The 14,031-nt window shown below is 39.0% G+C and overlaps 1 protein-coding gene across 4 annotated transcripts in view; it reads right to left on the bottom strand.

The window, feature by feature from the left end:
- Positions 1-2,292: 2,292 nt before the first annotated feature.
- The window catches only part of LOC105072387 (single-pass membrane and coiled-coil domain-containing protein 1), a 38,898-nt gene continuing 27,159 nt past the window's right edge, over positions 2,293-14,031 (bottom strand). For 3 of the 4 annotated variants that reach the window (XM_074365322.1, XM_010959313.3, XM_074365330.1), the window contains 2 exons: positions 4,711-4,855; positions 2,293-3,223 (listed from right to left, as the gene is read on the bottom strand). In XM_074365322.1, coding sequence (XP_074221423.1) covers positions 2,779-3,223; positions 4,711-4,855 — 590 coding nt within the window. In that variant the 3' untranslated portion in view covers positions 2,293-2,778. Of the gene's footprint in view, positions 3,224-4,710; positions 4,861-7,516; positions 7,698-14,031 lie in introns of those variants that run through there. The other variant, XM_010959314.3, reaches the window with a different exon arrangement.

The raw sequence follows: 14,031 nt of genomic DNA on the forward strand, positions 1-14,031 counted from the left end.
ATTGTAGTCTTGCTGTTTAAGTCCTGTACTTATACTACTATTTTCCAGTACTTTTGTCATGTGTAATGGGTACATTTTATGTGCTTCCTTAGATTTCCTTGGCCTTATTTACTTTCTGGACCCACAGTCCCTTCCTCTGTCTGGGCCTGACCAGTTGCATTTTTGGAATCTCTAGCTCCTTCTGCCACATCTGGACTCCTGTGAAACACTGCACTGAACAATGCAGGCACTGGCTTCCCAGTGGCTGCTAAGAGGGCTTAGATCCTGGAAGTACGGGGGGTGGTGTCACTCACCAGAGAGCAAATTTTGGCCAATTGAAAACAGTGGACTGAGTGAGCACAACAGAGAAATTCTCTTTTCTTTTTCCTATTGAAACTGGGACAGGAGGGAAGGGGGCAGGGCACAACCATTAAAAGAATGACATAGCAGTTAGCACCAAGATGGCGGACAAATCAACTCTCAGTAGGCCTTGAGCTTCATTATACGCTCATTGTAATACAATAGCATGCTAAATGGCATTCACATAGGTGCCATTACCGTTTCAAGGCTGAACATAAAAGGTCAAAAAGTGGGTGATGGCCCAATTCCTGGGAATCCCAGGCCCTTCCCCAAAGTTGTTGGAATAATCCTCCCGCTTGTTAGCATATGAAGTTACCGAGCCCATAAAAACTAACAATCATGCACTCACCTCTTGTCAGATATCACTTTCCTAGATGACTCCGTGCTCTCTATCTGTCACTCTCTCTTGCCTTCAGAGATGGCCTGCAGTCTATTGAATGTGTATCTACTTTTACTTTAAACACCCCACACCTCATCACTCTCTTTTGCCTTTGGAGATTGCCCTGCACTCTGTGCATGGAGTGTGTATCTACTTTTACTCAGCCCCCCACCCCAAATGCCTTATGGCCTCTCTGGCCTTCTGAAACAGCCTATACTCTGCCTGTGGAGTGTGCATCTCTCTAAATAAATCTACTTCTACTCAACTATGGCTCACTCTTGAATTCTATCCTGTGTGAAGCCAAAGACCCTCACTTGGCAGGGCACATCCAATGGACTTGCCTGAGACCTGGGACATGGCCATCCTCTTGTACCCTATTTTCCTATATCAAAACCAAGCCCCCCTAAAACTGAGTTCCCCTGCCAAGTTTATCATTAACCTCTCTATCCAAAACTTTATGCCCTTTCTTGTCCCAACAGGATTGAGGAGTATCAAGGAAAAAGGGGGACTGAAACTGAGCAGGACCCTGCAGGGTTCTCCTGGGGACAAAAGTCCCTCTGTGTACCCCATTTCTTATTTGTAAAAAAAAGGCATTTGTTTCCTAGGATTTCCCTGAGTTGCAAAGAGCAGACTCAAGCAGTTACTAATTAGGGAAGTGAGGGAATGCTGAAACAAAGGAAAGACAGTCAAACAGAAAAACTAATGATAGGTTAAACAATACTTCAGTGATAAAACAGCCCTAGTTCCTCCTCAAATGATGTACACAACAATCTGATGCATATCTTTGAGTTTTTCTGCAGAACTTAAGACCTCCACCCAGTGGAGAATGTTGACTACATGCTGGCCACAAGCACTAGACCCCAGACCGGCTGGAACCAGAAGCTTGATGATTAAGATTCCTGAAACATCATTATGTTACCTCACCACCAACCAATTAGAAGAAAGTCCATGAACTGCAACCCTCACACCAAATGTTGCCTTTAAAACGGTTCCCTGAAAGCCATAAGGAAGTTTGGGTCTTTTGAGCACAAGCTGCCTGTTCTCTTGGCTTGGTGCCCTGCAATAAATGCTGTACTTCCCTTCACCACAACCCCATGTCAGTAGATTGGCTTTGCTGCGCCACAGGCAAATGGACTCTAGTTTGGTTCAGTAACACTTCTAGGGCATAGTTTCTCTAAACAGTGTGTCCGGAGAGGGACAAGACGAGGACATGTATCTGGCAAGCAACCTGTTGTGTGTCTCATGGCTCATTTTCAAGGAGGAGCCAGCAAGGTAACACATAATCTTGCATACTTTTTATCCTTCCCCACCTAACATCCTTCCAAAGTGTAACTTCCTTCTGGTTTTCCTGAATTTGCATCTCCCAAATAAAGCATCAGCACTTAACCTTTACCTGTAGAACAGGGTCTACATTTGAAAATGTTTCTGTTATTCATAGCACCTAGCACATGGCATTTGGTCTTTAATAAATATTAGAAATATATGGTCAATATGTGAGAGTTCGCTTTATAGTGTAAATAACTGTGGTACTGTACTAGAGAGAAGATGTACATCAACATACAAAATATGTTAGATGGGTTTTTTCCTGGTCTTTTAATACATAATACATTCACATGGTTCAAAATTCAAAAAGTACAAAATGGATTAACTGTGAAAAGACTTCTACCTTTAACACTAGCCTAAGTTTTCTTCCCTGAGACAACCAATGTTATCACTTTTTAATGTATTTCTACAGAAGAACTTTATGAAGTTGATAGGTATATTAGCATATATATCCATTTTCCCCCTTTTCCATTTAACAATATATATTGGAAATAAATATTTTGAAACAAGACATCTTGGTGATAACTCCATGTTACTATATAATTACACAAAGAGCTCCTTCATTCTCTTATATTGTTACACAGGAAGTATCCATTGTATCAGCATATCATAATTTGTTTAACATTCCTTTCACTTTTGCTACAAAAATAAGCCTGTAATAAATTGTACATATGTATTTTTTTCCCATTTGCAAGATAAATTACTAGAAGTGGAATCTCTGGGTCTAGAGTAACTAGTTAGCTTTTGATTGATGGTATCAACTCTTCTAGGGGTGACTTTTGCTCTTCAGACACCCTCACTGCTTTCCCCTTCTCAACGACCTGGACAGCCTTCAGCAAACCATCCTGCAGAGCCTGGTTCTTTACCATGTTAGTGATCATGAAATTGACATCCCTTATGTACATCCGCCTTACTTTATCAATGTAGTGTTCTGCCTTGTTACCATGTGCTACAAAGAATGTACAAAGTGCTGTGATATCTCCTTCTTGCAGCCCATACTCCTCCAGGACAGACTCCCACACATCTCTAATGTGCTTGTTCTTGACTTTTCGTCTAAGAATGGAGGCTAAGGTGGGAAGTCCTCTCACCAGGTCTGGCAGCTTCTCAAGCACACGAGTATGCAAGCAAATGAGTACTTCAATAACATAGCTGTATAAAATATTCAATTCCATTGAAGTGAACCTACAAAAAATATGGAGAGATTCTTAAGCAGTACAAACATAAAGTGAATTTTATTAGGATAATTCAAAGAACTATGAAACTACTAGGAGAAATATAAGCAGATAGAGTAGGTGGTCCCTAGAGAAAGAGAATCAAGTAAGGCTCTCTTGACAGAAGATAAGCCATTTTTGGCCTAAGCCACTCTGTCTTCTAAGCCTGGTCACAGTGTTTGCCCTTGAACAGGTCTCAATAATTAATAGAAAGGGAGGGAATGCAGGAACAAAGGAAAAGCTGTCAAGAAACAATAGTTCCTAGTTCCTAGAGTCCTACTTCCTCCTCAAGGGATATATATAGCAATCTGATACTTATCTTTGAGTTCTGCAGGAACTAAGGCCCTCAGCCAGGTGGAGGCTGAAATGGTATGTTGACCTTTTCTGACCCTCAGGACTTCAATCAACAAATGCTTGGTCAACTCTGTCAGGTTTTGCCCTAATTCTCTGCTGAATTCTCCTCTACTCCAGCCCCTTCATGAATATGCATGTACCCTTAGCTTAAAACTTCCCCAATTTTACTGTTTGTAGAAACACTGCTTTGGGAAAGATCCCTGGTGTCTCCTTACTTGCTGCGAGTAATAAATCCTTCCTTCTCTCAATCTTTGGCTTGGTTGTATCTTTTGGGCTTAACATCCACCAAGAGGTGAACCCAGTTTTGGGTAACAGAACTAGCTGTTGCAGTTTAGAAAATGCTTTAGAAATAGGGCTTGCCAATGTTCATAGTAACACTATGTACAATAGTCAAGACATGGAAGCATCCTAAATGTCCACTGACAGATGAATAGCTAAAAAAAATGTGATATAAAAAAAAGATGTGATACACACCCACACACACCCTGCACAATGGAATATTACTCAGCCATAAAAAGAATGAAATAATGCCATTTGCAGCAACATGGATGGACTTAGAGATGGTTACATTAAATGAAGTAAGTTATAGAAACACAAATGTCATATGATATCACTTATATGTAGAATCTTAAAAAAATGATACAAATAAACTTATTTACAAAACAGAAACAGACTCACGGACACAGAAAACAAACTTATGGTTACCAAAGGGAAGAGAGGGGAGGGATAAATTAAGAGTTTGGGATTAAGAGAAACACACTATTAAAAGAATTTAAAAGGAAAAAAAAAGAAATAGGGCCTGCACTAAATGGATAGCTTAGATCTCAGGCCACTCATCAGTTTCTCCACAGCAGAGGAGTTTTAGTATCCATCTCTGTGTTAGTAGGACTTTGGCAAGCAAGGGACTCTGTGATGAGATGTGTACCACAATACTGGCAAGCAAACAGGTGCTCAAATTAATCTTTTTTAAATGAATGACCTTAAGAAAATGTCATTTCTTTACAATCCATTGTGGGAACCATATTAAGAAATCCAATTTTAGAATGACCACTGCAAGCTCTCACAAAACCACAAAATTCTACTGATTTCTGACTGGATACTCACTTGAGTGACAGAACTGCTGTCCACAGCTCATCTTGGGCTGCTTGGTTTGCCAAAGTCTTGCTATGATATTCAAATTTCTGTGTCAGATTATCCATGGTGAAGTCCAGTTCTTTAAATTGTGCTTCTAAAGCTTGGAGTTTGTGGTCTACTCTATCAGATAAAAGAATAAAGGGTTAACTTAGATCAAGGCACAAAACCAAAGTTTTGCCTTAAGATAAGGCTACACATCTTGACTATTGTAAGTAATGGTATGTGAACATTGGCAGGCCCTATTTCTGAAGTAAGTGTTTTCTAAACTGCAACAGCTAGTTCTGTTACACAAAAACTGGGTTTGTCTCTTGGTGGGTGTTGAACCCAAAAGATATAACCAAGTCAAAGGTTGGTTACAATCATTATTGAGTTTGCATATTTGTTTAAAATTTAAGATTATGAACAGATGTTCCCAGTTGCCATTGTCTCTAGTCATCATCCTAGTTCTTGCACTCCTTATGTTGCCAAACGCGAACTAATTACCTCAGTTATCTGCTGTGTCTTGTCTTTGTGTTGTACTTTATACTTGAACAAGTATTTTACACAAGCATTAATCTGATTCTCACAACAAGCATAAGAAGTGAAGCAGTCATTTGTACTATTTTGCAGATAAAGAAATTGAGTCTCAAGAAGATTGAGACCTAATGTCATGGCTAACTAGTGCTGAGACCAGTATTTATTAAGGTGGCTTTCTCTACCTTATTCTGACTGTCCAAATCCTATCCATCAAGTATAAGCTCAAATTCCACTGCCTGTCTGAATTCCTCAGACTTTCTACCTGCTTCCTGACTACTGCTCTCTCACAAGGACTGCCTCTACCACTTGTCATGCCCCATCCTTTGCTTTATTTTTAGAGTTAACTTTTCATGAACTAAACTGTAAGCTCTTAGAGGGAGGGTATCAGAGACTATTTCTTGGACATCTTTATGCCTGTCCCCCAATACCTAGCAGAAGTCTTACACAGAAATAATAAAACATGGCTTGTATCATTGACATCCGTGATATTAATGAAATGTCAAGCAGTATAACCCAACGGGGGATCTGAGTAGCTCTGAACAGCCCTGATCATCAGAGGGCACTGTGGCACCAGAATTATGTTTAACTGAACCACAAAGAACTGCAACAGCACAACTCACTTGCCCGAAGCCACCCACATTGTCTTTCATGAAGGAAGCGGTACACGCATGTGCCACTTCCCTGAGTTTCTATGTCCCTAGTGACCTGAATACTGTTGTGGTTGCCTAGGGTTCTATCCTTGACCATGTTCTCTTCTTGATCTTCACTTTCTTTCAAGGCTAACAGCTTCAGATACCACCCCTATCCTAGACCTAAATTTTCAACTATGTTTTGCACATCTCCACCTAGATGGAGGTGTCAGACTCAACTGTATTACGCTGACTCTACTAAGTTCCAACCACCCCACCCCATTTTCAGAAATTTTGGCAGTGGAATTTTCTCACTGCTTTGGATTTTGTTTACATATAGATAAGGCTGTGTATGAAATGTGCATTTTTGTAGGAGTGTAGGCCTACATGACCTAATATGCCAGCAATCTCTGTCTATAATTCAAAATCACATTGTCTGGCAAACTCTTTGTATTAACTTTTGGACCTTTAAGAACATATTGCTTATTGGTCACCTCCAGCTTAAACTCTAGAGATAAACTCTAGCTTGCCGATCACTATAAAGGTTTACAATTGGAGCAGTTCTTTGGAATCCTCTCACCAAAAGGCATTCCCAGATTATTTCAAATAAATCCTAAACATGTCTGCAAATCTGTGTTTCTACTACAGTTCTCCAGCTCAGTTAATGACATCACCATCTATCCAATTGCTTGAATTAGAAATCTCAGAATAACTCATCATTTTTTCCCCTGTTCTTCATCAGCATGTCTCTAATCTGTCCCCACCTCCCCATCTCCACTAAGCCAGTTAATCATTATCTTTCTCCGGGACCTAGGATTACAGTAGCCTAACCGGATTCCTGCTTTTCACCTCCAATCCATCCATCCTCCAGAGATATTCTTCTAAAATACAATTCTGATTATATAACTTGACTGTTATATATCTTTTATGTCTCCTTGACTTGCCTAGTGATATTTTTGGAGCCAAGTTGGATTTCCTCAGCAGGAAACAAAGCTCTTTACCCTTTGCCCCTGTCTTCTGCCAGTCCTCTCACGCATCCTAGTCATCAATCAGGTGAGACATCTAGCTGTTGACTGAATATGGTTTGAGATTCCAGGCTTCTATGGCTTACACAGGCTGTTTCCTCAGCATAGAATTCCTTCCCATATTTCTATTTCTTATAAACTTCTACTCACCCTTTCAGATCCAACTTAAATGTCCCTCTGAAGGGCTCCTTTTCCTAGTATAAAAGGCAAAATTAATTCTTCTCTTTATGTTCTCATAGCCCTGCAGGAACCTCACCATTATAAGGTCAGTCACATTAAGTTGTAAGTATTTTTCAATACTTCTGTTACCCCTAAGGCCATAAGCTCCTTGAGGGCAGAAAACACATTTTACTTATTTTTGTAAACCTAGCATGTAGCACATCCATTAATTGAATGGAATTAGAGCACCTAGGAACAGATTTTTCTTTATTATTAGTTTACATATTTTTTGAACCTGGAAGACTTTTAGACACTTTAACAGAGAAAGAAAGAATTCTAATTAGCATGTTTGTAGTTCTTTGCCTATTTTTATTCTTCATTCTTCTGTTACCCATCTTCCCAGAAAAGCAAACCCAACCTTGCTCCCTCCCTGTAGCCCTTAGCAACCTTTTCATTGCCTCCTTCAAGGATATCAGGGTTGTGGTTTCATTGTTCATCTTCTTAAGGCAAAATGAAAGGAAATAAAGCAAGCAAAACAAAAACCCAGTAAAGGTTTGAATCCAGGGTTTTCTGCTGTCTTCCACTCAGCAACAGGCAGCAGCAGTGTGAGTAATTGATCTAAATTCTGCCTGAAAGGTCACTTGGTACAAGAAGCTTTTAATAGCTTGTACATCCAAATATAGTTTCAAAGAACTGATCGTGTGAACACAGGTGTCCTGGGATGCACTGTAGTATCTGCCTTTGAAAAGTGACCCATAGTGTATTAACATAGCACAACAACCAGATGTATTTTCTGGTAAGTGGATATGAGAGCACACAAATGTATACGTATACCAGGATTAAATTTGATGGAAATACTACTCTCAAATTTAAAGAATAAAATTATTTACTTATAATCTAAATTAGGTTTACAGAAGCCCCAGAGATTTTGTGATATCTTGTATCAGTGCAGAACATCTAATCATCCTTAGAAACTAATAAATATTTATTATGAGCTTGTAGTATTAGATTAGGTATTGAAAATAAAAACAGGCATAAAATAGGATTCCTGAATTTAAGGGGTTTAAATACTAACCGGGGAGGGACTTAAAAGATTAAAATATACTTAAGCCCAGAAATAAACCCATTCACCTACAGTCAATTAATCTTTGACAAAGGAGGCAAGAATATACAATGGCAAAAAGACAGTCTCTTTAGCAAGTGGTGTTGGGAAATCTGGACAGCTGCATGTAAATCAATGAAGTTAGATCACTCCCTGACACCATATACAAAAATAAACTCAAAATGGCTTAAAGACTTAAATATAAGACAAGACACCATAAAATTCCTAGAAGAGAACATAGGCAAAACATTCTCTGACATAAATCGTAGCAATGTTTTATTAGGTCAGTCTCTCAAGGCAATATAAATAAAAGCAAAAATAAACAAATGGGACCTAATCAAGCTTATAAGTTTTTGCACAGCAAAGGAAACCATAAACAAAAGGACAGCCTATGGAATGGGAGAAAATAATTGCAAATGATGTGACTGACAAGACCTTAATTTCCAAAATATGCATACAGTTCATAAAACTTAATAACAAAAAAGACAAACAACTCAATGAAAAAGTGGGCACAAGACCTAGACATTTCTCCAAAGAAGACATACAAATGGCCAACAGGCACATGAAAAGATGCTCAACATTGCTAATTATTAGAGAAATGCCAATCAAAACTACAGTGAGGTATCACCTCACATCAGTCAGAATGGCCATCATTAAAATGTCCACAAATGATAACTGCTGGAGAGGCTGTGGAGAAAAGGAAATCCTCCTACACTCTTGATGGGAATGTAAATTGTTGCAGCCATTATGGAAAACAGTATGGAGATTCCTTAAAAAACTAAAAATAGAGTTACTATTTGATCCAGCCACCCCACTCCTGGGCATGTATCTAATTTGAAAAGATACGTGCACCCCAGTGTTCACAGCAGCACTATCTACAACAGCCAAAACATGGAAGCAACCTAAATGTCCACTGACAGATGACTGGACAAAGAAGCTGTGGTACACATACATAATGGAATACCACTCAGCCATAAAAAAGAATGAAATAACGCCATTTGCAGCAACATGGATGGACCTAGGGATTATCATACTAAGTCAGACAGAAAAAGACAAATATCATATATTACTTATATGCAGAATCTATAAAGTGATACAAATGAACTATTTACAAAACAGAAATAGACTCGCAGACATAGAAAAGAAACTTATGGTTACCAAAGGAGAAGTGGGAGGAGGGATAAGTTAGGAGTTTGGGATTAGCAGATACAAACTACTTTATATAAAATAGGCAAATAACAAGGTCCTACTGTATAGCACAGGGAACTGTATTCAGTGTCTTCTAATAACCTATAATAGAAAAGAATATGGAAAAGAATACACACACACACATAACTGAATCACTACGTGGTACACCTGAAACTAACACAACATTGTAAATCAACTATACTTCAATAAAAAAGATAACATATACTTAAAAGAAACTGTATGTGAAATGTCATGTGCCAAATGAATACGAATATAAAGGTCATAAAAGATGAGAGAGTAGGTTACTGAAGCCTTACATAATTGAGAAACACTCACATTGAAGGTGGGATTTGGTCTTGGCCTTAAAGAAAATGCAGGTTTTTGCTTATCAGAAAAGAGAGAGAAAGGTATTACAAACTGGGGAAATTGTGTGAGTAAAACCACAGGGGTGGCAAGATACATGTTGTGGTTAGGGAACGATGAGTGAGTATCTCTCAAGCAAAAAGATTCATTTGAGAAAAAGAAAAACAGTAACATTTAAACTGGCATAGATTTACTCATTCATTGAATAATTTATTTACTTATTCAATATTTACTGAACACCATATTATCAATTGAATGCATAAAACCTATAAATGAATGGTCAGCACTATTCCAGGTATTGGGAATAAAATGATGAGTAAGACAAAAATACTTACCCTAAGAAGCATACTAGTAGGAGACTGAAAACAAGGATTACAAAAGAGTGGATTGTTCTAGATAGCCTTGTAAGGAGTTTGGACATATGTGAGGTGGTGGTTCTGTAAAGCTAATCTAGCAGTGGTGTTTAAGACAGATCCAAAAGGGAATAAAACCAGAGGCAGAGATGTCCCTCAGGAGACTGGTATCACAGTCAGACGTGAGGTGATGAAGGCCTAGAGTACAATGTTGGTCTTCGGAGTGGAAAGGCAAAGGGACAGATCTGAGAGAAGTATAACTCCCCAATAACTCCTGGGGCTTGGAGTCAGTAAGTCTCACATGAATCTTCAGAAACATTTGGGTGTCCTGAAGGAATCAGGTCCTTCCTTGCCTCAGTGGGGAAACCTTGTTAGGATCTTTGTGTCTTACCCATACTCCCCGACACCTCCCCACACCCACTAGTTTTTCCTCATTAACAGAATCTAAGTCCAAATGTTGTTCAAGTACTGGGCAGCCGTGTGCTTCAAGGGACTTTGGGCACCCCCCACCCCCAGTCACAAGGAGGGTAAATCTTGATTAGACCAAGCCAAACATAGTAATTTCATTATTGTTCCTATTATCATTGGCTTAGGAATGGGCAGGTGGCAGAATCCTAGCCTATGAAATGTGAGAGGAGGCTTACTGTGGGGCTTCTGAGAAAAACGGTTTTTAAACGTGTGATAAAATATAGATAATGTAAAATTTACCATTTTGGGTGGAGGGTGGGTGAAATGGGTGAAGGCAGTCAAAAGGTACAAACTTCTAGTTATAATAAAATAAATGTCTTTGGGATATAATGTATAGCATAGTGACTATAGTTAATAATACTGTACTGTACATTTGTAAATTGCTAAGAGAGTTGACCTTAAAAGTTCTCATCACAAGAAAAAAAACTATGTGTGGAGATGGATGTTAGACTTACTCTAGGGATCATTAAGTAATACATTCATATATCAAATCATTATGTTGTATTCCTAAAACTAATATAATGTTGTATGTCAATTATATCTCAATTTTACCATTTTTGACCATTTCTAAGTTTACAGTTCTGTGACATTAAGAACATTTACACTGTTGTCCAAACATCACCACTATCCATCTCCAGAATTTTTTTGTCTTCCCCAGCTGAAACTGTATCCATGAAACACCAACTTTACATTCTCCCTTCTCTTCAGCCCCTGAAACCACCATTCTACTTTCTGCCTCTATGAATTTGACTACTCTAGTTCTTCATATAAGTGGAATCGTCTTCTCTTGTGACTGGGAGAAAAGTTTTTCTGATGATAAAAAGAAACACATGGGAGAAAAAGGTCTCCCTTCATCCCTCAATATTGTTGGATCTTCCTTCACATGATGCCTAGAACTGCAGCATCCACCCTATTACAACCATAACGAGAACCAGCCTTGGGGAACAAGCCAGAACAGCAGAGCAGAAAGAAGAAAAGAACCTATCACAGTGGAAAACAGTATGGCAGTTCCTTAAATATTAAAAATAGAACCGCTACTATATGACCCAGCAATCCCTCTTCTCAGTATCCATATCTAAATGAAATGAAAACAGGGTATTGAAGAGAGACCTGTACTCCCATGTTCACCACAGCACTGTAGGAGGGAAGAACAAGTCTGACTCCAATTAGATGTGCTCCTTTGGCTCTAACCCTGTACTCTGTTTCCTGTGCTTAGTCATGCTGGTTCTGCACCATTTATAAAAGATTGTTGCCTATAGCCTAAACTACACAGGATAGCCTATTCTCAAGTCATACAAAGACAAAAAGTTGCAGAATAAAAAATAACACTGGTCTTGTTGAAGGTTTACAGGGACACCATGACCTCACCTACATGGATAGCTGCAAGAACAAAGGATTCTGACACCAAAAAGTCTGCAACAACCAACCACTTCTTAGTATAAAAAGAGTCTAAACTCTGACTTGTGGAAGATGGTTCTCCAGGACATCAGTCTGCCCTCTTCTTGGTCTGCCAGCTTTCCAAATAAAGTTGTTATTCCTTGTCCCAAAACTGCATGGTATCACTTATATGAGGAATCTAAATAAAGAAGTTAAACTCAGAAACAGAGAATAGGAAGGTGATTGCCAGGGGCTGGAGGGAAATAAGAAGAGGCTGGAAAAAGGGTAAAGGGGAAAAAAAGAAGAAAGACGCTGTCACTGAATTAACCTCCCCTGGAACTGTTTCATTGCTAGTGTGCTTATTATGAAGAATAACAACTTTGCCTTATTGATTAAACCTTTTATAGTTGGGGCTCTGTCTTTAGGGAGTTAACGGTTCAGCGAAGGAGACTTTATATATCAGGTTCTTCTTTCCTGAGGTTTCTTCTGAAGCCTTCCATTTCTCTGGAGCTAACATTAGTTTTCTTATGAGTAGAATTGTGGCCAGAATCTTGACGAGGAAATAAAACAAAGAAGGAAGAAAACAATAGTGGGAACTCTGATGTAACCTAGTATCTCTGTCTTCAGGTCACTCAGAATAAGCCATCAGAGGACCAGCCCCCAGCCCCCTAGAAGAACGTTTAGAACTGGGCAAAGAGCAAATGGTTCTGCCCAGGGATCAGAGCCTGCCAATTCCACCTAGCAGTGCTGCTTTCTCCAGGATGCTGCCTGCCCATCCAGATCCAAAACTTATTCCCTTCTCCCTACTCTCACTGACCACCTCTTGTCTGGACAGACTTAAACAGTACCTGCTGATCATTCTATCCTTGATTGCCTCTCTGGTATGTGGCCTGTTGTCTGCCCAGTCTTTTGAATTTCCTGATCTCTTCTGCCAGGCTCACCTTCCAGATTCTCCTTGTCCCTTGTCATATTGCTTTCCAAACTTTTTTTTTAAACTAATGAACTATATTTTTTAGAGCAGTTTTAGGTTCACAGCCAAAAGAGCAGAAGGTACAGGGAGATTTTATATATCCCTGCCTTCACACAGACTCAGCCTTCCCCACCACAGACATCCTGCACCACAGTGGAACATCTGCTACAAGTGATGAACTTACACTGACACACTCTTATTACTCCAAGTCTATAGTTTACATTAGGGTTCACTCTAGGTGTTGTCCAGTCTACGGGTTTGACAAATGCAGAATAACATGTACCCACCATTGTAATATCATACAGAATACTTTCACTGTGTGCTCTGCCTATTCATCCCTCCCTTCCCACTAATCCCTGGCCACCACTGATCTTTTTACTGTCCCCATAGTTTTGCCTTTCCCAGAATGTCATATGGATGGAATCATACAGCGTATAGCTTTTTCAGATTGGCGTCTTTCACTTAGCAATATGCATTTAAGTTTCCTCCATGTCTCTTCATGGCTTGATAGCTCATCACTTTTTAGCACTGAATAATACTGAATGTATCACAGTTTCTTTATCCATTCACCTACTGAAGGAATCTTGTATGTTTCTAGGTTTTGGCAGTTATGAATAAAGCTGCTATAAACATCCGTATGCAGATTTTTGTGTGGCATAAGTTTTCAATTTATTTGGGTAAATACTAAGGAGCTTGATTGCTGGATTGCATGGTAAGAGTATGCTTAGTTTCTTAAGAAACTACCAAACTGTTTTCCAAAGTGGCTGTACTATTTTGTATTTCTACCGGCAATGAATGAGACTTCTTCTGGTTCTGCACCCTTGCCAGCACTTGGTGTTGACATTGTTTTGGATTTTGGCTATTCTAATAGGTGTGTAGTGATATCTCATTATTTTAATTTGCAATTTCCTAATGACAAATGATATTGAATATCCTTTCATATGCTTATTTGCTATCTGTATATCTTTGGTGAAGTGTCTGTTCAGGTGTTTTGCCCTTTTAAAAATCGAGTTGCCTGTTTTCTTATTATTGAATTTTAGGAGTTCTTTGTATATTTGGGATAACAGTACTTTATCAGTTGTATCTTTTTCAAATATTTTCTTCCACAAACCTTTTTTATAGCAAAGCTGCAGCCTAAATT

This window comes from Camelus bactrianus, chromosome 1, assembly GCF_048773025.1.
Source record: "Camelus bactrianus isolate YW-2024 breed Bactrian camel chromosome 1, ASM4877302v1, whole genome shotgun sequence".
Lineage (NCBI taxonomy): Eukaryota > Metazoa > Chordata > Mammalia > Artiodactyla > Camelidae > Camelus > Camelus bactrianus.